Source organism: Heteronotia binoei, chromosome 15 (assembly GCF_032191835.1).
Source record: "Heteronotia binoei isolate CCM8104 ecotype False Entrance Well chromosome 15, APGP_CSIRO_Hbin_v1, whole genome shotgun sequence".
NCBI lineage: Eukaryota > Metazoa > Chordata > Lepidosauria > Squamata > Gekkonidae > Heteronotia > Heteronotia binoei.
The window spans coordinates 11,120,253-11,146,738 of NC_083237.1; the positions used below are offsets into that span (position 1 = coordinate 11,120,253).

The window sequence follows — 26,486 nt, forward strand, 5'->3', positions numbered from 1 at the left end:
CTTCCAGTTGGGACCTGGAGATCTCTCCGAATCTCCACTAATCTCAGACTACAACTGTGAGAGCCAGTTTGGGGTAGTGGTTAAGTGCACAGACTCTTATCTGGGAGAACTGGGTTTCTTCCCCCACTCCTCCACTTGCAGCTGTGTTGAGACTGGAACTTGGCCTCAGGGGCAAATCAGGGACTTGGCTGTGCTTGAGGCTCCTTAAACAATAGCCACCTGGATTCTGGAAGGAGGCCAATCAGGGGTCATTACACCAGCCGTAAACCTATAGCTGTGTGTGATGGGTTTGGGGGTGGAGTTATTTGCATGCATATAAGCAGGGCCTTTGGTCCTACAAGCCAGTCTAGTTTTTACCTTGCTGTGCTGAATCACTGAATAAAGAGCTGAGTTCACTATCATCTGAGCATCCTCGTGCTTCAAAACCAGTACATTTTAACCTTTCTATAGGCTGCCTGAGGCTTTCTTCTTAATGCCAACCCCCACCCCCACACACACAGGTGCTGTCCCTGCAACAGGTCTTGCAAACTGAAGGCTGTGGCTTAGGGTTGCCAGGTCTGTGTTGGAAAATGTCTGGAGGCTTTGGGGTGGATCCAGGAGAAGGAGGGGCCTTGGGGAGGGGAGGCGCCTTAGCATGGTACAATGCTGAAAAGTCCACCCTTCAGAGCAGCCATTTTCTCCAGCAGAGCTGGAGATCAGTTGTGAAATCAGATCTCCAGTCCCCACCTAGTGGCTGGCAACCCTATCAGGATCTACTTCCCCCCCTCCTACTGCCTTGGACTTTTTCACCAAGTACTGTCTTCTTCTGCTTCATGGTGGCTTACATCAACCTTTCTCCTAGGACAGGGTCTCATCCCCGCTACTTCAAATCTGCAGTTACCTTTGGAATTTGAGAGCACAAAATGGCTGTCACATAGCCAAACTCAAAATGGTTGCTGTAAGACAGGGGTGGCCAACGGTAGCTTTCCAGATTTTTTTTTGCCTACAACTCCCATCAGCCCCAGCCATTGGCCATGCTGGCTGGGGCTGATGGGAGTTGTAGGCAGAAAAACATCTGGAGAGCTACCGTTGGCCACCCCTGCCGTAAGAGGTGGAGCAAAAGGCAATACCTCCCCACCCCACTCCATTTTGGAAAAGAACCGTATGGCAACATTGCAGAACACTGAAGAGAAGGGGAAACTGAGAAAAGGAAAGCCTGGAGAAGAAATGAAACCACACACTAACCAAGAGAAATTCAGGTACCTAGCAGTCTTCCTCAGGGGTCGTTTTGTAGAAAAATAGGTGGTGGAGCTCATCCAGGGGTTGTTTTGCAGCTGCACCTGCTATTCAGTGGGCAAGGTGGGTAGGGGGAACCCTCAGACAGGTTCAGAAGCTGCACTCCTGTGAGCTCCTGCTGAATCTGAGGCCTGGTCTTTGTCTTCCTGACCCTCCAGTAGTTGTGAAAAACTATTTCACTGGAATGAAGGCAGGCAGTAACAAGCCCAGCCTTCCCACCCACTTTCTGCAAAGTGAAGCAGGCACCCAAGGAAGCAATGGGGGAAATGGTGGTCGTGGACTGATCCAAAGGTTTCCTGTGTGCTAAACCACTGCTACTTCTGGGATTGGGCGAGATCATCCCAGCTGGCATAAGGGGTGAAGGTGAGAGGTTTTCACTGGACCCTCCACCTCCCTCAAACAGAGTACCAAGGGTCCATTATCAACGAGATGACCCTGGAGGTCCCTTCCAGTTCTACGATCCTGTGAACTCTTTTCTCTGTTTGTAATCCCTACAGCAGCTCTGCCAGCTAGGGTCTATTGTTGTATTGCAGGGGGAGAGGCAAAAAGAACAGTAGAGCACCTGAAGTCACCTGGTCAGTTTGCATTTGAGCAGATGATTTTATACTTCTCTTTATTCATTGAAAATAATTTATCAGCCGTGCACTTTGGTTTAAAAAAGCCTAAGTCTGCTCTTATGATATTATCTAGAAAAAGTGTACTAGGGCGCAGTCAGTCGTACCATTAGTGGCGACACAGCTCTGTCTCGCTGACGGATTAAATGTGTTCATTCAGACATCCACATCTGGCCATCGAGCGTCATCCAGGGTCATCCCAGCTTGCTGTGGATCTATGCCACATTAATTTGACAGCGCAGAAAGTCCGGCCCTTTTTCAAAAAAGCGGCACAAGATCGGCTTTTTCCTGTTTGGACAGCTCACGCGTGACAGTGCCCCTTGAAATGTTTACCGCCCCTCCCGCCTTTAAAAAAAAAAGCCCCAGCAGACATGCGCATTGCCAGATCATCCAGGAATCTGAGGTGATGCTTCTGCTTCTCCAATCAACACAGGATTGGAAGGGGGGAGACGTTATCCCACCATTCAGAACAGGGGGAAAAAATCTTTTTTTTCAGTGTGGAAGATTTCCAGATATCATTGTCACTGCCAATTTCTAGGAAAGTAATTAATGGCAGTTCCATGGTTTGAATTGGCAACGTTAATTCCGGAAACTTTCCCCCCTTCCCTCCCCCCTGCCTCTGAAGCAATGTTTGATTTCCCACCTCCAAACAGTTGGGTGCATGTTCAATGCCAGGGGGATCTTAGATATCCTGTACGGGATATCATAAATAGATCCCTAACGGAAGGGCACTTTCCAATGCCACTCAAAGAGGCTGTGGTCCGTCCCCTCCTAAAAAAACCATCCTTAGATCCGGCCCAATTGGCACATTATCGGCCGGTTTCAAATTTGCCCTTTTTGGGTAAACTTATTGAGAGGGCAGTGGCGATGCAATTACAGACTTTCCTGGAGGACGCTTCTGTCCTTGACCCATTTCAGTCTGGCTTTCGCCCGGGACACGGGACGGAGACAGTGTTGGTTGCCCTAGTGGATGACCTTCAATGGCATCTGGATCGGGGTGGCTCGGCGGTGCTGATGTTGTTAGACCTGTTGGCTGCGTTCGACACGGTCGACCATCGGCTACTGATGTGCCGCCTCGCGGACACGGGGATTCAGGGGTTGGCCTTTCAGTGGCTTTCCTCTTTCCTGGAAGGTCGGGGACAAAGGGTCGCAATTGGGGGGGAGCTATCCCAGAGGTGCACACTCGATTGTGGTGTGCCCCAAGGGGCGGTTCTCTCCCCGATGTTATTCAATATCTACATGCGGCCTCTTGCCCAGATTGCCCGAAGGTATGGGCTGGGGTGTCACCAGTATGCTGATGACACCCAGCTCTATCTACTTATGGACGGCCGACCGGTCTGTGCCCCGGAAAATCTTGACCGGGCATTACGGGCTGTGGCTGAGTGGCTCAGACTGAGTGGGCTGAAGCTAAAGCCTACGAAGACAGAGGTCCTTTGCTTGGGTCGCTGCGGCCCGGGGGGGGGGATCCCTCTGCCAGCTTTTGACGGTGCGCCGCTGACGGCGGCGGACAGAGTCAGGAGCTTGGGGGTGCTGTTGGAGCCTTCCTTAAAGATGGAAGCTCAGATAGCAGCCGCGGCCAAGTCCGCATTTTTTCATCTTAGGCGGGCAAGGCAGCTGGCCCCCTTCCTGGAGCGTGACGACCTAGCAACAGTGATCCATGCTACGGTCACCTTGAGGTTGGACTACTGCAATGCCCTCTACATGGGGCTGCCCCTGTCCCGGACTCGGAAATTGCAGCTGGTGCAGAATGCCGCGGCCCGGCTGTTATTAGGTCTCCCAAAGTGGGGACACATTCGGCCGGGTCTTCGGACTCTGCACTGGCTTCCAGTGATGTACCGAGTCCGGTACAAGGTGCTGGTTATTACCTTTAAAGCCCTATATGGCCTGGGACCTGCCTACCTGAAGGACCGTCTCTCCCCACATGTTCCCCAGAGAGCACTGAGGTCAGGAACACAAAATCTCCTCTCTATCCCTGGGCCAAAAGAAGCCCGCTTGAAAGTCACCAGAGAAAGGGCCTTCTCCGTTATGGCCCCCACATGGTGGAATCAGCTGCCGGAAGAGGTGAGGGCCCTGCGGGACCTGGTTCAGTTCCGCAGGGCCTGTAAGACGACCCTCTTCCGGCTAGCTTACACCTAGCTGGGATGAAAACTTGATGTAACTGGCCAGCCATCTGTTTATATGAAATGTAATGTTACTGGTTTTTAAGGTTTAATTGTTTTTATCAAATTGAAATGTTACTGGTTTTTAAGGTTTTAAATGTTTGAGTATTTAATTGTTTTATACTTAAAATTGTTTAAATTTTATGTTTGATTAATTGTTGGAAGCTGCCCTGAGCCACTTGTGGGAAGGGCGGGATATAAATCCCGAATAAATAAATAAATAAAATGGACCCCCCCCTCACCCAGAAATCACCACCTGATCACGCATGCTCCAAGAAAAGAGAGTGATAGTATTGGATGTCTGATCGCTCAACAACAGAATGAGTCGCATTCTTGGATGCTTGTCTGAATGGCCCTGCATCGAATCAATATTCAGCGGTTCAAATTTGAGTGCTACACACCCGCTTTTAATGTGACGTGTGACCTCACCCCTACTTTAAAAAAAAATAACTAAAGCCAAGACAAGATATTAAAGCTCAAATGGAAATACATTGTCTTTATTAAAAAGAGCAGGGTTTTTTTTTAATTATACAGTATTGATACTTTGACTTTCCAAATGTCAACCAGTGACTCAAGACAGATAAAACAACATCGTACTTGATGAAAATAGTAAGGAAAATGTTAATACATTATAAATTTGAAGGCTCCAAAAAAATACAACGTATTTTGTGCCTTTTTTTCTGTTGGTTTGGATTGAGAGTAGCCGGGGCAGGGCAATGGTGTGTGGGGGGGGGGAGGGGGGGAAGAATTCTGGCCCTGCATCCACAGCTATTTGGGGTCTAAACTCTTAACACCCAAAACAAGTTCTATCGAGTAGAAAGGAGAGAAGTCCATTTAATTCAATTCTAAGCATAGCTGCACCCTTGTAAAGCCACTGTAGTTTAGAAGGGTGTTGCTTCGTTTGGGATTCACTGCAAAGTTCCATGTAAAATCACGTTGCCTATCGTGATCATGTTGCACTTACAACATTTCTTTTCTGGTTGGTTGCAACAAATCTGTGCAGCAGGGGTTTTTATTGGTCATCGCAAAACTGTGAAATATTATTCTCATTAACCCCTTCTCTCCTACTTAATTCAAGAACACAAGCCCATCAGAAACCATTTTTGTACTACAAGCATCAGATTTGTCAGTCGACAATTCTTTCTCCTTCTTCAGCTGTGCGTAATCTTGACCACGGGCATCCCAACAACTCAAAGGACACAGTCGATAGCTCAAGATGGCCCCATTCTTCTCACAGCACAAATTTCTTCTTCCGTAGACAATCTCTGAAGGCCTCCTTGACTTTCTCATTCCTCAGAGAATATATAAAAGGATTGAGTAATGGGGTCACCACAGCCGTGAGAACCGCTACTGCCTTTTGGACATCCCGAGAGCGTCCCTGGCTAGGCAAAGAGTACATGAAAATGGCACTGCCATAAAAGATGGATGCTACAGTAAGGTGGGATGCACAGGTGGAAAACGTCTTTAGCCGGCCTTGGGTGGAATGCATGCGCAAGATGGTGGCTACGATGTAGAGGTAAGAGATGCCAGTAACAGACATTGAGCTGAGTAGCACAATTGCCGACAGGATGGCCTCCAAAGCCAGAGGTAAATGGACATCATTGCAAGAAAGCTTTACCATTGGGGCGTAGTCACAGAAGAAATGGTCGATGACGTTAGAGCCACAGAAAGATAGCCAGGCCAACAAAATCACGGGAACAAAGTTGTTAAGTAAAGCACCTATCCAGCAGGCCAGGACCAACGAAATGCAGACATGCCCATTTATGATGACCAGATAGCGAAGTGGGTGGCAGATGGCAACGTAGCGGTCAAACGCCATCACAGCGATGAGGATGATCTCGCACGTCCCGAGAAAGAAGTAGAAATAACATTGGGCAGCACAACCAATGAATGAAATTGTCTTGTTCAAGGAAACAAGGTTGACCAGCGTCTTGGGTGTGACTGTCAAGACAAAGAGGATCTCTAGGAGGGAGAGATTGCAGAGGAAGAAGTACATAGGTGTTTGGAGCCGCTGGGTGAGGCACACCAGCGTGATGATGGTAATGTTCCCAGCTAGTGTTAACAGGAAAACCACAAGAAGTGCCACAAAGAGGAGGACCTCCATGGGCCAAGGGAGCTGGAAACCAATTAAGAGGAACTGTCACCTGATTCATGCTGCTCTGATTTTTCAGTGCCATGGTGATCCTGAGGTTCTGGAATGATCATACATCTGAAAGGTATATATTTTGGACCTCGCAGTGTTCAAACAAGGCCATCATTCCCAGTTTTCAAATCTCAATGCACAATTTTTTAAAAAATAAATCCCCACTCCCCAATAAATGAAATCTTGTAAGGGTCAAATTATACATATCAGAGCAGTCTGTCTAGCCTACCATCTCTTAGACACAATAGCCAAGCAGTTCCTCTGAAAAGCTGACAAAGAAAGAATAGGCTGCATACCAAAGAACATTACCCTGGAAGTGAATCCCATTGAATATAATGGGACTTACTTCTAAGAAGACCGGTTTGAAATTGCTTTTTGAGAAACCAAAACCTTTCCCTGATGATGAAGAAGAAGACTACAGATTTATACCCCGCCCTTCTCCCTTAATCAGAGACTCAGAGAGGCTTACAATCTCTTATATCTTCTCCCCCCACAACAGACACCCTGTGAAGTAGGTGGGGTTGAGAGAGCTCTTACAGCAGCTGCCCTTTCAAGGATAACTCCTGCAATAGCTATGGCTAACCCAAGGCCATTCCAGCAGCTGCAAGTGGAGGAGGGGGGAATCAAACCCGGTTCTCCCAGATAAGAGTCTGCAAACTTAACCCCTACACCAAATTGGCTCTCTGCTGAGACATTCTACTCTGGTATTCAAAGGTTTACTGAAGATTTCGCCTCCATGAATCTGTCTAATCCTCCTTTAAAGTCACCTGTGCTGATGATCATCCCAATGCCCACTGGCAGTGAAATTCACACTATAATTAATTGCTCAGTAAAGGAATAGTTCCTGAGTTTATTGACATCAGCTTCACTGGTGACAGTTGAGTTCTAGCACTACAGCAGGAGGAGATAAAGTTCTGCTTATCTGTTTTCCCCTCTATAGTTCCTTTCTCCGAAAGGCACAATAGTCATTTAGTTTACCTCTACCAAAGTTAAGAGCATGTTTTTTTCCAAGGCAGTTTTGTTTCACGAGGAGGTCCCTGTACAAGTGACTGTCAAAAGAAAAACAGAGGTGCATGGTTTTTCACTATACATTGGGAGCTGTTATACACTACAAGAGCATCAGATTTGCATAAGCACTATTTAGAATGGAGCTATCGGTAACTAAATGAAGACAATTCTCATTATTTTCCTAAAGGTACAGTGTTCCTCCAGCCTCAACAGACTCAAGGCAACTATGTGAAGTTCTGCCTCATATGAGAGATGGGTTTGGCCTTGTCTTCTTCTGACGAGCCTTCTTGGTAGATCTCCCATCTGAGTTTGGATCTTACTTATCTTCTGAGCTCTGATGAGATCCGGCTTGTCTGGTCTATTAGGGCTGCTTCACCATTTTTCTATCCATCATTAAAGCCCCTCCTGTACGCTGTTGTTCTTAGCCCCAGTTGTCCACTTCACATTAAGATGGTTCTACTTCAAGAAGCAACCCCAGCCAGCAATTGATCTCTATCAGAGATCAATTGATCTCTACAGAGGGACGGTGGCTCAGTGGTAGAGCATCTGCTTGATAAGCAGAAGGTCCCAGGTTCAATCCCTGGCATCTCCAAAAAAGGGTCCAGGCAAATAGGTGTGAAAAACCTCAGCTTGAGACCCTGGAGAGAAGAAGATGAAGATGAAGAAGATATTGGATTTATATCCCGCCCTCCACTCCAAAGAGTCTCAGAGCGGCTCACAATCTGCTTTACCTTCCTCCCCCACAACAGACACCCTGTGAGGTGGGTGGGGCTGAGAGGGCTCTCACAGCAGCTGCCCTTTCAAGGACAACCTCTGCCAGAGCTATGGCTGACCCAAGGCCATTCCAGCAGGTGCAAGTGGAGGAGTGGGGAATCAAATCCGGTTCTCCCAGATAAGAGTCCGCACACTTAACCACTACACCAAACTGGCTCTACACACCAAACTGGCTCTTTCCAGTCTGAGAGCCACTGCCAGTCTGACAATACTGACTTTGATGGACCAAGGAGGGTCTGATTCAGTATAAGGCAGCTTCATATGTTCATATCTCGGCATTTTTTTAAAAAAAAATGATGCATTTCCTAAGACATTCTGTTATAATTTATGCTTCCCCTTATGTTTAACCTTTACTGGTCTTCTTGCTATGGATCAGAATATGCTTTAATGTTGGGATTTGATTGTGGATCAGAAGTTACGCTGAATATTTTTTTTAAAGCAACAAACATTATGCAATAGCAATAACATGAAATCTCTAGAAAAAGCCAGGCACACCTCATTAGTACTACAGACAAAAACGGATGCAATTAAAGACAACGGGAAAGAGTTTTTGAGTCCCTTACCATGGCCAGATAGCCTACCTTCGTCCTCGCTAGATAATGACGCATTGACAAGGCAAGGTTTATATAAGTTCATCCTTCAGAATAGAGCCGCCTTTTGCATACATACCGTCAAGGGACTGTGTGTCTCAAACCAAGATGCTCTGATTTCCCTGGTGGAGTCAAACTGAACAAGCCACCAAAGACCAGCTCAAAAGGATCCATGTTGAATAGGCCAGTGACAGTGTAGACCGCTCTTCTGGCCTTCACTAAAACAAGACTGAAGGTCAGTTGCAAAAGACCTCTACAATATGGCTGGGTCCAGATGGCCAGTTAGAGCCGACACAGGGACAGTCCCGAGACAGATTAAAAATTGAAGTTCATGCACGTCTGTCAGTCATCCTGTTCCCATACTCATCCCGTCCCCCAGAATCTCTAGAGCAGCATAAAAAGCCTTGTCTGGAGGAGGAAGGTGGAATAAAATTAATAAATAAAAGAACTGTTCTCCACCTTGTACACTCTGTCTCCATCCCTTCCACCCCCACCCAGGGACCCTCCCCCTCCCCGAGCTTGGGAACAAGGAGAGAAGTCATCTTAGCTTCTCCATTTCCTGGGCTTGGGAGAGGAGAAGAGGCTCATAGCAGTGTGTAGGGTGGTGGTGGTGGTGGCCAAGATTGGTTGCCTCAAGCATTACCTCATGTTGGGCCACTACTATGGATCCTGATCAGCTGCTTTGCTTTTGACACTTGGAATGGAAAGGTTAAGAGGTGGAACAGCAGACAGATATAGAGACTCATGTTGCTATGTTAACTATGGCAATGTACTCATTGCACTGACTGTTCTATGATAGTATGAGCATGCTGGCCCAACTGGAGAGACATAGAAAGCTAGAACTAGAAAGAACACCAAGGGCCATCTAGTCCAACTCCCTGCACAATGCAGGAAATTCACAGCTACCCCCCAGGCCTCAGATTCAGCAGGAGCTCACAGGAGTGCAGCTCCTGAACCTTTCTGAGGGTTCCCCCTCTTCCTCCCCACCTACCTTGTCCATTGAATAGGAGGTGCAGCTGCATAATCCCTGGATTAGGAGAGCAGCCAGCCAGCCACCAGGGGCTTTGCCACGCCCCCAGCAGCCCCCATTAACCCCTGGAGAAGCCTGCACCACCTTTTCTCCACTTCTTATGTGATTTTGGGTGACAGGTGGCTTGCTGGCCTTTTGACTGTGGGTGGAGGCCGGTCAAGGAGAGCCCCAGTTGAGCAGGGCCAGCTTGGGCTAGTTAGATCTCTAGCCAACCCAAGCATGCCTTGCTCGTCCAGGTAGGGTTGCCAAGTCTAATTCAGAAAATACCTGGGGACTTTGGGGGTGGAGCCAGGAGACTTTGGGGGCAGAGCCAGCCTTTCCCATTTCCAAAATAAATGCATAAAATACAGCAGTGCAGTTCACCTGAATAGTCATCATTTCCTCATCCCCCAATAGCTGCAATTCTAGTAAATGAAAGTGTAAACACACAAAAAGCAACCAAAATGCACAGAGTTTGCAAGCTCACATTTTTATGATCTCACTGGGGCTTTACTCACAGGAACTGCTGTTCTTCAGCCTAACACAGGCAAACAAAAGAGAGAGAGGTGGAGTTTTCCTCTATCCCATAAACAGGCTCCTATACAAAGACTCTGAAAACAATGCAAAACATCACAGAGAAAGACACACACTATTACTGCCTCCCCTACAAAGACTTCTGAAAAATACTCTCTCTTTCTCACACACATACACACACACACACACTGGATCTGGTTCCTCTATGACGACATCTGACAATTAGAGGGGCTATGCTGCTCACACTCTCACACGCACACACTCTTACTTACTGTGAAACTAAAGCAAAACAAACAGAGGCTCTGCTTCTGACCCTTCCCCATGAAGTACTTCCTGCTCAACTTTAAAGGGGCACACACACAAAGAGGCATTTTAAAATGGGACCTGTTTGCAGGTTTCTTAACCTGCAGGCGCTCTAGAGGAACATGGTGACTGTGGGGATGTGGCTTCCCCCCGCCAGCCAGCTGGCTGGGGGTGGGGGGAAGCCTGTAAAACCGGGGATCCCCTGCTGGGATCTGGGGATTGGGAAGCCTACACCCAGGCCTCTCCTTCCTTGCATCAGGCTGCTTTTGGCTGGGGGGATGGCATATGCTAATGAGTTATGCTGATGAGCTCCACCACCTATTTTTCTACAAAATGACCCCTGACTCCCCCACCCACACAAACCCCAGTTATCCCTGCTCTGTTCCCAGGGGAAGACCAAAAACCTCCAGGATCCTTGGCCAATCTGGTCTGGTGGAAAATTCCTTCCTGACCACAAAGTAGTGATCAGCATAACCCTGGGCATATAAGAAAAGGCCACAAGAACTGTACACTGGCCCATCCCTTCCTGCCCTCTCTTTTGTGATCACCTAAATTCATAGTGAGGGATATAATCCGCACTGTTGTCAGTTGACCATCTAGCCTCCACCTAAAAACTCCCAAAGTAAGAGAGCCCACCACTTCCCAAGGAAGCCTGTTCCACTGAGGAACAGATTTAACTCTCAGGAAATTCTTCCTAATGTTTAGCTGAAATTTATTTTCATGTCATTTCAATCCATTAGTTCTGGTCTCACCATCTGGGGCAACAAAAAATAACTCTGCTTTATCTATACACGGGGCTTCTTTGTAGACCAGCAGGAGCCTATTCGCATATTAGGTCGCATCCCCTGATGTCACCATTGTTTCACACGGGGCTTTTTGGAGAAAAAAACAACAGGAACTCATTTGAGTAGGGATGGGACCTTACATGCATTGATATTGTCATTGTTACATTGAGTGAGTCAATAAAGGAAGTCACGGCTTTTGGTTTATAAGACCTGAGCAAGGCTGTTAATGTTTTGAAGGTCATTTTTTGTGTGTGTTGTCAAGTCACAGCTGTAGTTTTCAAGGCAAGAGTTGTTCAGAAGTGGTGGGCCACTGCTTGCACCTCCATATGTCATGGCCCTGGTATTCCTTGGTGGTCTCCCATTCAAATATTAACCACGGGCCAACCCTGCTTAGCTCCTGAAATCTGACAAGATCAGGCCAGCCTGTGCTATCCAGATCAGGGCATAAGTTGGAAGCAACTTGATGGCATGTAACTCTCTTCTTCTTCTTCTTCTTCTTCTTCTTCTTCTTCTTCTTCTTCTTCTTCTTCTTCTTCTTCTTCTTCTTCTATTATTACTATTATTATTATTATTATTATTAAGAGGAGGAGGACCACTGACATACCATGTTAATTTCAATCTTTATCTCTTTACATCAACACTTAAATTGGGCCATGTGACATTTTTGATATGATCCGTGCGATTAATTTACTCGTCGTGTTTTCATAGAGATAAGTCCGTAACAACATCTCAAGAAATGTTAAGAAGTAATTAGCTTCCAACTTTTCAAGGTACTGATTAGTTTCAAAGCTCCAAATCTACTTAGCAACTTTAAAAATAAAGTCTAAGTTCAGAAGTCTCCAAAGACCAGAACTGGCATTGCATTAATTATCTATCTAGTAATTAATTTTCCAGGGAATAAAGTTAATGCACAAACTTAGCAAAGTATTCTATTAGTTTTACTTACGCAATCTGACCTCTGGTAACCTTGGTTGTCAGGAAGAGCATGGAAATTGGTCTAAGGAATTTCTGATAAACTGCCAAATGGATTTTAAAAACCGAGTTCCTCTTTCTGTTGGGCCTGATTTTGCATATCATACAGCAGATGTCAGACCCGTAACATCACTATATTGTATCTTTACCTCCAAACACAAAATTCAGCTACATTTGAAGTTTTGATTGGCTTGCTGTCCTCACGGATGGATCATATGAAGGCATTAGCAGGTGTGTAAAGCATTCCTCAAAAAGTGGACCATAGATAGAGATTAGTTATCATCGACACATTTGAATGAACTAGTCATACTCATAATCTGGGTGGCTAAAGAGAGGCACAAGACCCAGACCCGGTGCCGGCCCACCAGATCCTACTCATTGAGGATCTCCCCGACGGACCATTGAAAGCTGCTGACATTGCCCGCCAGTCAGGTAAAGACCGCATCTTATCCCGCGTTCTTGACTGGGTGGGGAGGGGTTGGCCTACCGGCCGGACAGACCCCAAATTTGCAGCCTTTTCCTCATGCTGGGATGAACTCTCTTCCCACAAGTGATGCTTACTCTGGGGCAGCCGGATGGTGGTTCCCTTTGCCTTGTGCCAACAAGTTTTGAAAGTCGTGCACGAGACTCACCTGGGCATCGTTAAAATGAAAGCACTTGCCCGGAGCTATGTATGGTGGCCGGGGATGGACAGTGAGATTTAGGTCTGGGTCAAGCGATGCCAGGCCTGCCAGGAAACCTGGCCAGAACCACCCCGCACCCCTGTGCAACACTGGGAGTCCACCCGCAACCCATGGTCCCGGTTGCACTTGGACTTTGCAGGCTCTTTCCAGGGGCAAATATTCTTTATTTTGGTGGACTCATATACCAAGTGGTTGGAGGTAGTCCCAGTCACTTCCACCTCCTCCCGAGCGGCAATCCGAGCACTCCATAGAATTTTCTGCACACCCGGCATCCCAGACACAGTGGTCACAGACATTGGAACGACCTTCACTTCAGAGGAGTTCCAAGAGTTTCTGGGTCGCTAACTCATCAGGCACATCTGCTGTGCCCCATTCCACCCGGCCACCAACGGACAGGCGGAATGGATGGTGCACACCACAAAAGAGTCTCTCCAGAGATTAATTCATGGGGACTGGGACCACGGATTAGCTGCATTCCTTTTCGGCCATTGAGTGACCCCTAGTGCTACCGCAGTTTGTAGCCCAGCAGAGCTACTCATGGGCCACTGCATGATGACCAGACTGGACTGTCTCCACCCAGATAGAGCCCCCAAACCTCGGCCATCACCGAAGTGCCAGGAGGCACCCCGAGGATTTTTTCTGGGAGACTCCATATATGCCTGGAACTTCAGCAGTGGTCCATCATGGATCCCTGCCCGAGTCATTCAAGTCACGGGCCCAGTTTCGTATGAGGTCTCGACCGATGAGGGCCAAGTCCTGTGCAGACACGTGGATCAACTCCACCGCTGCATGCTCCCTGCCAAGCCAGACGCTACATCAGACACCGCAGAGCAACCCCGGTTGGTGCCGCTGCAGGAGCCAGCGGGAGTCAGCGCCCAGCTAGACCGCCAGGAATCGGAGGAACCCCCACCGGGCACCTCTGACATCGGGGACCCTTCAACCGCTGCACTGCCGCAGCCTTCCAGCAGCCCAGCACCAGCAGCCCAGACAAGGGAACCAGACTCCTCAGCCACACCTGAGGGGCTTTGTTGGTCCAAAAGGGAGCAATGGAAACCAGCACATCTTAGAGAGTATATTTGTTAGGTGTTGGGAAACTTTGGGGGGAGGAGTGTTATGTTTTGGAACTGGAGTTTGGCCGTAGGGTCAGCAAAGACTTGGCTGAGCTGGAGACCCTAAAACAATAGCCACCTGGATTCAGGGATCCTTAGGCCAGCTATTAACCTATAGTTGTGTGTAATGGGATTATGGTAATGGGATTTTGGGTGGGGAAGTTTGCATGCATATAAGCAGGGCTGTTGGTCCTGCCAGACAGTTCTGTTCCTATGTCACTATGCTGAATCACTGAATAAAGAGCTGAACTCACTATTTCTTGAGCGTCCTCATGCTTTGAACCCAATATATTATATAAAGCCTATTGTAGGAAAAAATATAATGGACCCTAGAAAAAGAGACAGAGTGTGACCCAATCCTACATAGCCCACATCCAACCAATTGAAATCCTCAGATTTGCTACCATAATAGTGCTTTTATTTATTACTGATGATAATGAGAAATCAATTTTAACCAATGTCTTTTTAAAATCAACTTGTTGTTCTATATTAGGGTCTCTCTCTTTCTCTCCAGGTTGTGACTGTAATGTTCACCTTCCTATTTTAATAGTTGACGTCTTTATTTGCCATCAACCATTGAACAATAAAATAATATCTTATTTCTGCTGCCTTAAGCTACTTTTTGGATGGGGACACCCATTTCTGTGTGTAATGGTCACTACCAGTGTTCCCTCTAAGCTGAGTTAGTCTGAGCTAGCTCACAGATTTTTAGCCTCTGGCTCACACATTTTTGTCTTAGCTCAGGAAAAATGGCCCCAGAGCACAATACTTTATGCAACCCAGGACTTAACAGGGATATTGGGTTTTTTTTATCTCATTACAGATGCTAAACCCACTCTCAGAACTTCAAGAACAGGATGGAGAGGGGAATTGCTGAATTACAAACTATTATGAAACTTGGAACAAACACCTCCCCAGGACTGAACAGGGATATTGGTTTTTTATCTCATTACAGATGCTAAACTCACTCTCAGAACTTCAAGAACAGAATGGAGAGGGGAATTGCTGAATTACAAGCTATTATGAAACTTGGAACAAACACCTCCCCAGGACTGAACAGAGATGTTGTTGTTGTTTTTTTATCTCATTACATATACTAAACCCACTTTCCCAAGTATGGCGATATATCCACAGTATTCCAGTGTATTTCTCTTTTAGGATAGTGTATCAGAATAATGCTTTTGTACTGAAATACTCAAACAAGGGATATTGGCTGTTTATCTCATTACATATACTAAACCCATCTTCCACTATATTTTAATGTATTTTTTCCTAATGGCAAACTAGAATGACGTATATATTTATGTTACATGTTAAAAGGTAAATTAGTTGGACAGGAAAAAAACTTCTGGGAAAGAAATGCCCTCATTTTGACCCAGGTTTATTAGCAATAGAATAATTAACAGGCATTCCCGCATTCTGGCACGTTACTGTTTTATGGTTTCCCACGCTAATGCAACCCAGATCAAAGGTTTTCTGAATTTGTTAATGTTATTATTCTGCTATTGGATTTTAACTTTGTACCACTTTGCATTCCAAACCCCACCAGCTATATGTGGCTCTGCTTACTGTACCTCATTCCTCGTCTGAAGAAGTGTGCATGCACATACGTTCTGAATAAAATTAAGTTGGTCTTAAAGGTGCAATCGACTTCTATTTTATTCTACTACTTCAGACCAACACGGCTGCCCACTTGGCTCCAACTTTAATGCCAGTAGCGCACAAAGTAGAATTTTTGATCACAAGACTCTGCAGCTTAGAGGGAACATTAGTTGCTCCTATCCTGGCTATCAGAATAAAAAGAAGGAAGGGGTGACATTTCGCTGCTAAAATTGTGCTCTGTGTCCAGAAGGGAAGATTTCAGACAAGACATATAGGTAATGGCTACAATAGTAGCGGCTACAAGCATAGCCAGCTTCAAGAGGGGATTGGATAAACATCTGGAGCAGAGGTCCACCAGTGGCTATGAGCCACAGCATATTATTAGAACTGTCTGGGGCAGCAATGCTCTGTATTCTTGGTGCTTGAGGTGGGCAAAGTGGAAGGGCTTCTAGCCCCACTTGTGAACCTCCTTTTTCTTTGGCCACTGTGTGACACAGAGTGTTGGACTGGATGGGCCACTGGCCTGATCCAACATGGCTTCTCTTATGTTCTTATGAAATAGGACTGTCAGAGATGGGGACTTCACTAGTTCTAACTCTTGCCTCCATGCATGTCTGATGTCATTATACACAGACAGCATGGCATAGTGGTTTAAAATGCAGTTATTGGCCCGGGCATTGGACTTCCCCAGACCATTGGCCCTGGGGGATTTCAAGATCCATGTTGACAATGCTGCATCCTTGCAGGCTCAGGACCTAGCGTCGTCCATGGAGATGCTGGGACTCAGCCTAGAGCTGCCAATCCCCAGATGGGGGCAGGGGATCCCCCAGTTTGGAGGCCCTCCCCCCACTTCACAGTCATCAGAAAGTGGGGCGGGGGAGGGAAATGTCTGCTGGGTATTCCATTATTCCCTATGAAGACCGATTCCTATAGGGTATAATGTAAAACTGATCCATGGGTATCTAGGGCTTTGGGGGGGCTGTTTTTTGAGGTAGAGGCACAACATTTGCAGCTTAGCATCCAGTGCCTCTCCCTAAAATACCCTCCAAGTTTCAAAAAGATTGGACAGGGGGGTCCATTTCTATGAGCCACCAAAGAAGGTGTCCCTATCCTTCATTATTTCCAATGAAGGAAAGGCATTTAAAAGGTGTGCCGTCCCTTTCAATGTGATGGCCAGAACTCCCTTTGGAATTAAATTATACTTGTTGCAACCTTCCTCCTGGCTCCACCCCCAAAGTCTCCTGGCTTCACCCCCAAAGTCCCCAGATATTCCTTGAACTGGACTTGACAACCCTAACTCAGACAGATTGTATTGGTTCCCACCAAGCCAGCCACAGAAATAAGGCTTTGTTGGTGTTAAAGGTGCCACTTTACTCAAACATTATTCTATAATATAAGCAGTTGTTTTTCTTAAATATGAATAGAGTTGTATATGTAAAACAGTGCTATGGTTTCTGTATGGTTAATACATATAGTGGCTTCATTTATGTGCACAAGTGTAATGGTTCTTTAAATAGGCCTAGCTGCATCGGCTTATTTTTTCACTTTCCACTTAAGCCAGGAACTTCCACAAAGCTTAACTTCCCCAATTTACCACACAGATTAATAACTTCCTCACAGATTTATTTCCTTCACTTTCCGCTTAGGCTCATAACCTCCAAGAAGACTTTTTCTTCACTTGTCCCCCAAGCGAATAACTCCCACAAGATCACAGATTTCTCTCACAGCACTCAGTAGCACCTCACTCAAGCTCCTTCCTTCACACACACACTGCTCAGCACCCACTTCCACACAAAAAACTCTCTGATCAAAACAGTCAACTCTGCCCCCTTGGGTACAGCTACCATCTAGTTATAACACCCTTCACTCACCCATCCAGCCCCACCCTCCTTCTTGTACAGGCCTACATTTTAGATCACAGCAACAGACATTTAAAACTCTGCATTAAAACAAAGGAATTAAAAACAGAATTTATTTTTTTTGGGGGGGGGGGGTTGTCATCTTTTGAACATGGAGCAGGGGGACTGTGGGTGGGTGTGTGGGGTAGTTGTGAATTCCCTGTGTTATGCAATGGATTGGACTAGATGGCCCTGAAGGTCCCTTCCAACTCTATGATTCTATCTAGGCTCAGATGACAGGGGCACCAGTAGCAGGGCCTCCAAAGGTGACTGGATTGAATGGGTAGGTTCATATGGCAAAGGCGGTCTTTAAGCCAGGGGTGGCCAAATTGTGGCTTGGGAGCCAAATGTGGCTCTTTCACACTTATTGTGTGGCTCTCAAAGCCCCTACTACTCCATTGGCTGACTTAGAAAAGGCATTTCTCTCTTTAAATCACTTCGCCAAGCCAAAGCAGCCAGCGGCTTGCATTTAAAGTTGCTTTCTTTCCACGTCTCCTCCCTCCTCCCATCTATTTGCCTTCCTTCCTGTTTTGTGGCTCTCAAACATCTGGTGGCCATGTTTTGTGGCTCTCGGACATCTGACATTTATTCTATGCGGCTCTTTCGTGAAGCAAGTTTGGCCACCCCTGCCTTAAGCATTTTCAAAGATACAATAAGCCAGGGGTCCCCAACCCCCTGGGCCACGGATCAGTAGCGGTCCGCGGCCTATTAGCAACCGGGCTGCGCAGGGCCTTGCTGCCCCGTCCAGGAAGGAAGTGGGAAGGAGGCAAGGGTGCCGCCATTTTTTCAGCAGGTTTCTCGCTGCTGCTGCCCCCAGCGCTGATCATGAGTGCACCAGAGGGGCATAGGAGCCTAGCCTTTGGTGTGGTTTTTCCCACTGATCAGGTGATCAGTGGGAGGGGAAAATTCAGCGCTCCCACTCTTCCAACCCTGGGACCTCGGTGGTCTGACTCACCCTGGGGCCGGTCCCTGGTGCCAAAAAAGGTTTGGGGTCACTGCAATATGCAGTAGCAGACAACCTTCTCTAAAAGGGAGCTTTCTTGTCAGCACTGACTTCCCCACACAATACAACATTACAATGCAACACTGGTTGTTTTTTTAAAAAATTTATTGATATTATCTCTGTTCGAGGTACAGTCTCCATTCCCATGGTTAAGATGGAAATCTCCAAAAGGCAAAGAGGACATCTGCAGCCAAGGGTGAACACTCACCCCCCCCCCCAATTCTTTTGCAACACAGGCATGTTCTTGGGTATACGGTGGAATCTGCAAAGGACTCTGTCCAGCAAGGGGATTTGAAAACCACTGTACTCCGGCAACAAGCCAACAATGAATAGTAATGCAAGCTAGAATACAATGAGTAAGACCCAAAATTCAATTTCAGCCATTGGAAGGCTTTTGCATTGTTGGGAATCAAACTTTTCTGTTTCCGCATTGCCACTGCAGCCTGCTCATTTCCCATAGAAGAAGCACTTTGGGGGAAACAGTGGGCTGCAGAGGGAGGGAGAGGCAGGGAAGTTTCATCACGTGAATTGAAATGGCTTCAATCCGTGACAAATTTAGTTAGGATCCAGCCCGACATTTTCATTTGTTCAGGCAGAGTTTCAGCAAAGTCAAAGATACCGCCATTTTCCATATCCATTTTGCCCTGGCGTAGCATATCTTCCTTCACTTCTTTGTCTTATCAGGGATTTCCTGTCCCTTTAACCATGGCAGTGAATCTTACCAAGGCATCTCTCCAGGCCTCCTGGACCTGTTTGTTCCTCAAGCAGTATATGAAGGGGTTGAGCAAAGGGGATACCATGGTGTTGAGAATGGCCACCATTTTGCTAAGCTCTAATTTACTGTTCTGAGTTGGTTTGATATATAGGAATATACAACTCCCATAGGTGATGGACACCACGATGAAGTGAGAGGCACAGGTAGAAAAGGTCTTCTGCCTCCCTGATGCAGAAGGGATGCGTAAAACACTTTTGATGATATTGACGTAGGAGACCACCGTAATGCTCAAGCTGCCCAGTACAGAAAACACAGCTGTAACAAATCCAAGAAACCTTAGTAGTTGTGTGTCGCCGCAAAGGATTTTAATCAAAGGTGCGTTGTCACAGAAGAAATGGTTAAGGATATTTGAACCACACATTGGAACCTGGAGGAAAAGTAGGGACGGCCCAATAATTAGGAGAAAACTGCCCAGCCAAGAAAACAGAATCAGAAGAGTACAAATGCGATTGTTCATGATGGTTGGATAGTGCAAGGGATTGCAAATGGCCACATAGCGATCAAATGACATAATGGCTAAGAGGAAGAACTCGGAGGTGCCTAGTTGGAAGTACAAGAAAGACTGTAACATGCACCCAGAATAGGAAATATTTTTATTTCCCGTTGCCAGCTGGGTCAAAGTTTGGGGAACGATAGCAGTGGTGAAGCCAATTTCTAAGAGAGAGAAGTTCCAAAGGAAAAAATACATTGGGGTGTGTAGTCGGCGATCGATATGAGAAATGGTGATAATGGCAGCGTTCCCAGTGATTGTCAGAAGGTAGGAGAAGAACAGGACAGTGAACAACACCAGTCGCAGTGCGAGAACGTCAGTGAATCCCTGAAGTATGAACTCGCTTATTGTGGTTTGGTTGTATTCCATGTCTGCTCTAGATTAGGGAGTAAAAAGGGGAAGAAAATTATTGGGATTAGCAGGTGTAATTGTTAGTCAATAAATCCCAACCTGTGTGTAACCTTGGTGTAAAATAGAGAGATTTGAGTCCCATGGCTTGTTTGACACCAACAGGGTTGGGGGGGCGGGGAGGAGGGAAGATTTAACACTTGAAAGCTTAACACCATTCCCCCCCCCCTAAAAAAAGATTATCTTGTTTCTTATCAGGGCTTTTTTTTGTAGCAGGAACTCCTTTGCATAGTAGATAACACACCCCTGATGTAGCCAATCCTGCAGGAGCTTACAGTAGGCCCTGTAAGGGGGCAAGTGGTGGTAGGGTTGCCAATCCCCAGGTGGGGGCAGAGGATCCCCCGGTTTGGAGACCCTCCCCTGCTTCAGGGTCATCAGAAAGCGGGGAGAGGGGAGGGAAATGTCTGCTGGGAACTCTATTATTCCATGTGGAGATTTATTCCCATAGAAAATCATGGAGAATTGATCTGCGGGTATCTGGGGCTCGGGGGGGGGGGGCTGTTTTTTTGAGGCAGAGGCACCAAATTTTCAGTATAGCATCTAGTGCCTCTCCCCAAAATACCCCCCCAAGTTTAAAAAAAGATTGGACCAGGGGGTCCAATTCTATGAGCCCTAAAAGAAGGTGCCCCTATCCTTCATTATTTCCTATGGAAGGAAGGAATTGAAAAGGTGTGCCGTCCCTTTAAATGTGATGGCCAGAACTCCCTTTGGAGTTCAATGATGCTTGTCACAGCCTTGATCTTGGCTCCACCCCTAATGTCTCCTGGCTCCACCCCCAAAGTCCCCAGATATTTCTTGAATTGAACTTGGCAACCCTAAGTGGTGGGTTTCGCAGCAGCCCAAATATAAAACAGAGCTCTTTTGCCAGGCTTTCAGCTGAGGCCGTGAACATCACTTGTTACTGGCCTTCCCACTGCGTTCCATCCCAGTGCTACAAGATCTACTGGACCTGAACAACAGGTCATGTCTGTGAGGCAGAACCTGCCATTTTAGTCATTTTGTCATTTTAGATGTTATATATTTAAATTGGTCTTTTATTGTCGATTGTTTTTATGATGTAACCCGCCCCGAGCCTGTCCTATGGGAAGGGCAGGCTAAAAATCGAATAAAATAAATAAATAAATAGCTGGCTCTTGGAGGATTGGCTACTTCAGGGGTGTGTGGCCTAATATGCAAAGGAACCCCTGCTAGAATTCCAAGCTCTTGGAGGATTGGCTACTTCAGGGGTGTGTGGCCTAATATGCAAAGGAGCCCTTGCTAGAATTCCAAGCTCTTGGAGGACTGGCTACTTCAAGGGTGTGTGGCCTAATATGCAAAGGAGTTCCTGCTACAAAAAAGCCCTGACTCTTCATATGCTACAAGACTCGATTCTGGCTGTTTTACTGCAGACGAACACAGCTACTCTCTGATTTCACGGGTGATTAAAGAAGAACTCACTCGAAAATCCCAAACTAGGTGGGATGGACAACGCGACCTGGCTAGTGACTCTCCTTGATTTAAAGCACTGAAGGACACGTCCATTAATAAGAGACAAGCGCATTTGGTCAAGCATCTCCATTCCAAAAGTTACATATTTCCTTCATCCCATGTCAAGCACACATGCAGTTCTGTCATTCAGTTAGCTTTGCCCAGAGCAGTGTGTCCTTGTAATGCCTACCTAGAATCTTTTCCCTAAATGTTAAGGAGTGAACTTATTATCAAGAGCCTTCTGCTTAGAACACCCAGGAAGCCCCTTTTTAATGCTGGGATATAACGATGCTATTTACAATGTCAAGTACACGTTGCTAAAACAATAATCCCAACAGTATCTTAAAAACTATAAAGTATTTGTTACTTTTTTGAGAAGCCCCATGACTCAATATTTTAGCTGCTATACATTAACCAAACCATCCACTATTGGTTCTTTTATCCTCCTGAACCTGGCTTTTTTGGGGGGGGCCACTGTGTGACACAGGGTGTTGGACTGAACGGGCCGCTGGCCTGATCCAACATGGCTTCTTTTATGTTCTTATGATAAAAACATCTACGCAATTGGACAAGGTATTGAATCTGGAGATTTGTCACACACACACACACACAAATCTAGAAAGGAAGAAATGAAGATATGGATTAATAATGTCTGGTTTTGTACAGGTACAACAACTTAGCTAACAAGAGTGGGGGGCTGATATTATTGCAAGGTTTCACACTTTATTTTGTAGGTTTCTAGGGAACCCTCTCCAAAATTCCCTTTTCTGAGCAGGCTGGTGACACTGTGAAGGAAGGTCTGGAGCATTCCTACACATTCATGCTGGTCCCAGCTGACTGCTAATGCTTTGATATGTCCATCAGCTGGTTGACGGACTGCTCAGAGAGGATGTTCATCCTGCATGATTTCTCCTTTGATATTCAGCACAGCCACTGCCACCACCAGTATCTTGGTGGGACCTAGGGTTGCCAAGTCCAATTCAAGAAATATCTGGGGACTTTGGGGGTGGAGCCAGGAGATATTGGGGTGGAGCCAAGAGCAAGGGTGTGACAAGCATAATTGAACTTCAAGGGAGTTCTGGCCATCACATTTAAAGGGACTGCACATCTTTTTAAATGCCTTCCTTCCATAGGAAATAATGAAGGATAGGGGCACCTTCTTTTGGGGCTTATAGAATTGGACCCCCTGGTCCAATCCTTTTGAAACTTGGGAGGTATTTTGGGGAGAGGCACTAGATGCTATACTGAAAATTTGGTGCCTCTATCTCAAAAAACAGCCCCCCCGCAGAGCCCCCGATACCCACAGATCAATTCCCCATCATTCCCTATGGGAATCGTTCATGGAGGTGCATACTGGCTGTGGGGGATGGGGCTTCCCCCGCCGGCCAACTGGCTGGGGGAGGGGGAAAGCCTGTAAAACCGGGGGATCCCCCTTTGACCTGGGGATTGGGAAGCCTAGTGGGACCGGAGCAGAAAGTGTACAGGAAGTGTGCAGAAAGGGAGCCGGGAGCTAGAAAACCAAGCATGTAGTTTGCGTTAAATTCCTTTTGTCCTCTTTGTTAGACTGAGTTTTACAAAACTTATATATAATTTAAGTTTAAGGGGGGTGGGGCTTCCCCCGCCGGCCAACTGGCTGGGGGAGGGGGAAAGCCTGTAAAACCGGGGGATCCCCCTTTGACCTGGGGATTGGGAAGCCTAGTGGGACCGGAGCAGAAAGTGTACAGGAAGTGTGCAGAAAGGGAGCCGGGAGCTAGAAAACCAAGCATGTAGTTTGCGTTAAATTCCTTTTGTCCTCTTTGTTAGACTGAGTTTTACAAAACTTATATATAATTTAAGTTTTCAGAATCATAACTTTGTATCAAACCAAGACAAACAAAATCAGTATGCCTAATTCTCTAAATGGATCCATCTGTGGATACATAAATCCAGAGACAGGAGCCATGAACTGGCAAGACAAGTCTTTATGCAAATCTGAGAAGAACCCCAGGTTTGAAGGGAAATAAATGAAACAAATATGCACACACAGAGTTCAGGGAAGTCTGTTTTGACCTCCCAGTCTACCTCTGCTTCCCTTACCCCCTGCCCTGGAGGGAGTACTCCCTAGGGCCTGGCAGCAATATAATATATATGTCAATATAATCAAAACTGTGATACGTATCCCTTCTGCAACAGGGAGGTGGGAGGCCTTTCCTACCTGTGCCTCTCGTTTCTCTTCCAAACACTTACATTAGCAGGCGAGAGGATGTACAACAAGGAGTCTTGGCCTGGCAGGGGGAGAGGAAAATGGGATTTCCTCTATGCTGGGTCCCTTCTTTTCTATATTTAAAATTATTAACTGGAGTGACTCTTATAAATTCTGGCAAAGGTTAACATGTTATATGTTAATAAGCATCCATTGAAACATATTAAGTTCAATTTTATTTGAGCTGAGAGACTCCTTCTTACCCAAAGCAACAATGATGGCAACAACAAAAGGAAACTGCTATTAGGGTTGCCAATCCCCAGGTGGGAGCAGGGGGTCCCCCGGTTTGGAGACCCTCCCCTCGCTTCAGGGTCATCAGAAAGCGGGGGGAGGGGAGGGAAATGTCTGCTGGGAACTCTATTGTTCCCTATGGAGATTTATTCCCATAGAAAATCATGGAGAATAGATCTGCGGGTATCTGGGGCTCTGGGGGGGGGCTGTTTTTTGGGGTAGAGGCACCAAATTTTCAGTATAGCATCTAGTGCCTCTCCCCAAAATACCCCCCAAGTTTCAAAAAGATTGGACCAGGGGGTCCAATTCTATGAGCCCCAAAAGAAAGTGCCCCTATCCTTCATCATTTCCTATGGAAGGAAGGAATTGAAAAGGTGTGCCGTCCCTTTTCAATGTGATGGCCAGAACTCCCTTTGGAGTTCATTTATGCTTGTCACGGCCTTGATCTTGGCTCCACCCCCAAAGTCTCCTGGCTCCACCCCCAAAGCCCCCAGATATTTCTTGAATTGGACTTGGCAACCCTAACTGCTATATTAAAAAAAAAAAGCCTCCTTCTGGTGACAATCCTGTGTTCCAACCCTTTTTTTTTCATAGTTATATGTTATTACTCATTATTCAATTACTAAAAGAGACAGTTCTTTCAAGGGGAAAAGTATTCTAAAAATATATACCATGATAATTTCTGGTCACCTTGTTGGAGCGCTGCTTCATGTTCTATAAAGCAGGTTGTGTAAGGGACCAGGGCTTACCCCAGGCTTTTTCTGTTATCTACACAATGTACATAATTTATCTGAAGTTATACATGAAATCTATAATGGACATTTATTGATGTAAAAAAAAAGGCATTTATTCTATAAGGAAAGCTTAGTGTGAGGAACCAAAAAATGGCACACACATAGAAAATCACAAGAACATAAGAGTCCCTTCCACACCTGGACCTCCACCTAGGTTTTCTCTGAGCTTTCTCTGGGTTTGACTTGCCCTCGTTTATTTTTTTTAAAAAATTGTTTATTTATTTGATTTATATCCCGCCCTACCCCACCGAAGCGGGCTCAGGGCGGCTTACAATACAAGGATTCTAACATAGAATTCAAATTTTAAATATAATAGCAATTTACATAGTTAAGAAATTAAAACATTAAACACATTTTAAAAAGTGCAACATAAATAAACGTTATTTATGTTCGATTCATATCCTGCCCATTCTATACAGACCCAAGGTGGCTAACAACGTAAAATAGTAAACAAAAGCAATATTGAAACAATAGAACAGTAAAACAGTCAGATAAATGGCAATGGTGCTACTTCAGGCGGATCATGTAATGTCTTCCTTCTCACGTGCACAGATCCTAGGCAGTTAGTACTAAAGTGCAACAGATCCAGATGCGGGGGCAGCCCTCTCCCATTAGATGCTATATGCCATCCGAAACAGTTTAGTCTTGCAGGCCCTGCAGAACTGCGATAAATCCCGCAGGACCCTGATGGCTTCTGGGAGGGTGTTCCAAAGTATTGGGGCCGCAACCGAGAAGGCTCTTGCTCTGGTGGAATTAAGCCTAGCCTCTTTTAGCCCAGGGACAGCCAGAAGATTTTAAGAGCTTGATCGCAGTGCTCTCTGGGGAACATGTGGGGCAAGGCGGTCCTGCAGATAGGTAGGTCCTAGGCCATATAGGGCTTTGAAGGTTAATACCAGGACCTTGAAACGGATTTGGTACACAACAGGCAGCCAGTGCAGCGCTCTCAGCACAGGCTGAATGTGCTCCTGACGAGGAAGCCCCATTAGTAGCCTGGCTGCAGCATTCTGCACCAGCTGCAGCTTCCGAATCTGAGTCAAGGGCAGCCTCATGTAGAGATTATTACAGTAATCAATTATTGAGGTGACTGAGGCATGGCTCACCATTGCTAAGTTGCCTCGCTCAAGGTAGGAGATCAACTGCCGTGTTCGCCAAAGGTGAAAAAAGCGGCTCTGGCAGTGGCTGCTGCTTGGGCCTCCATAGTTAAGGAGGACTCCAGAAGCACTCCCAAGCTCTTAACCTTCGACGCTGGCGTCAATGGTGTCCTATCGAAGGCTGGTAGAGGGATCATCCTTCCTGGCCTGCTCCGACTTAGAGAACCGCCATCTTTGTTGGATTCAGCTGTAGCTGGCTCAGTCTGACCCATGATACCACTGCTTGCAGCTCCAGGTCCAGATTCTCCGGGACGCAGCCGCACCGGCCACCCATCAATAGATAGAGCTGGGTGTCATCTGCATACTGATGACAACCCAGCCCATACCTCCTGACCATCTGAGCAAGGGAGCGCATATAGATATTAAACAACATTGGGGAAAGAACTGCCCCCTGGGGCACTCCACAAATAAGTGGATGTCTCTGGGACAACGTTTCCCCAATCACCACCCTTTGTCCCCAACCTTGG

General features: G+C 46.4%; 2 protein-coding genes and 1 non-coding gene across 3 annotated transcripts; 1 reads left to right on the plus strand and 2 right to left on the minus strand.

Moving 5' to 3' along the window:
• Window positions 1-5,279: 5,279 nt before the first annotated feature.
• LOC132583010 (olfactory receptor 6M1-like) lies at window positions 5,280-13,121 on the minus strand. Its single transcript, XM_060254676.1, has 2 exons — window positions 13,035-13,121; window positions 5,280-6,185 (listed from the first exon to the last, which is right to left on the minus strand). Exons 1-2 carry the CDS (start codon window positions 13,119-13,121, stop codon window positions 5,280-5,282), a joined length of 993 nt encoding a protein of 330 aa, XP_060110659.1.
• On the plus strand, window positions 7,725-7,791 carry TRNAI-GAU (transfer RNA isoleucine (anticodon GAU)). The gene has a single exon. It is a non-coding gene; the product is annotated as a tRNA-Ile (tRNA).
• Window positions 13,122-19,141: 6,020 nt separating the features above from the next.
• LOC132583011 (olfactory receptor 6E1-like) lies at window positions 19,142-20,095 on the minus strand. Its single transcript, XM_060254677.1, has one exon. The coding sequence runs from the start codon at window positions 20,093-20,095 to the stop codon at window positions 19,142-19,144; it is 954 nt and encodes a 317-aa protein (XP_060110660.1).
• Between the last annotated feature and the right edge of the window lie 6,391 nt (window positions 20,096-26,486).

Bases quoted from the DNA above. Each gene is read 5' to 3' on its own strand.
- LOC132583010 (XM_060254676.1), bottom strand. From the start codon at position 13,121: ATGCCGGGTGTGCAGAAAATTCTATGGAGTGCTCGGATTGCCGCTCGG. The intron at 6,186-13,034 runs GTATATGAGTCC...ATCAGGTGACAG, and splicing joins GGACTACCTCCAACCACTTG to TTCCTCTTAATTGGTTTCCA.
- LOC132583011 (XM_060254677.1), bottom strand. From the start codon at position 20,095: ATGGAATACAACCAAACCACAATAAGCGAGTTCATACTTCAGGGATTC.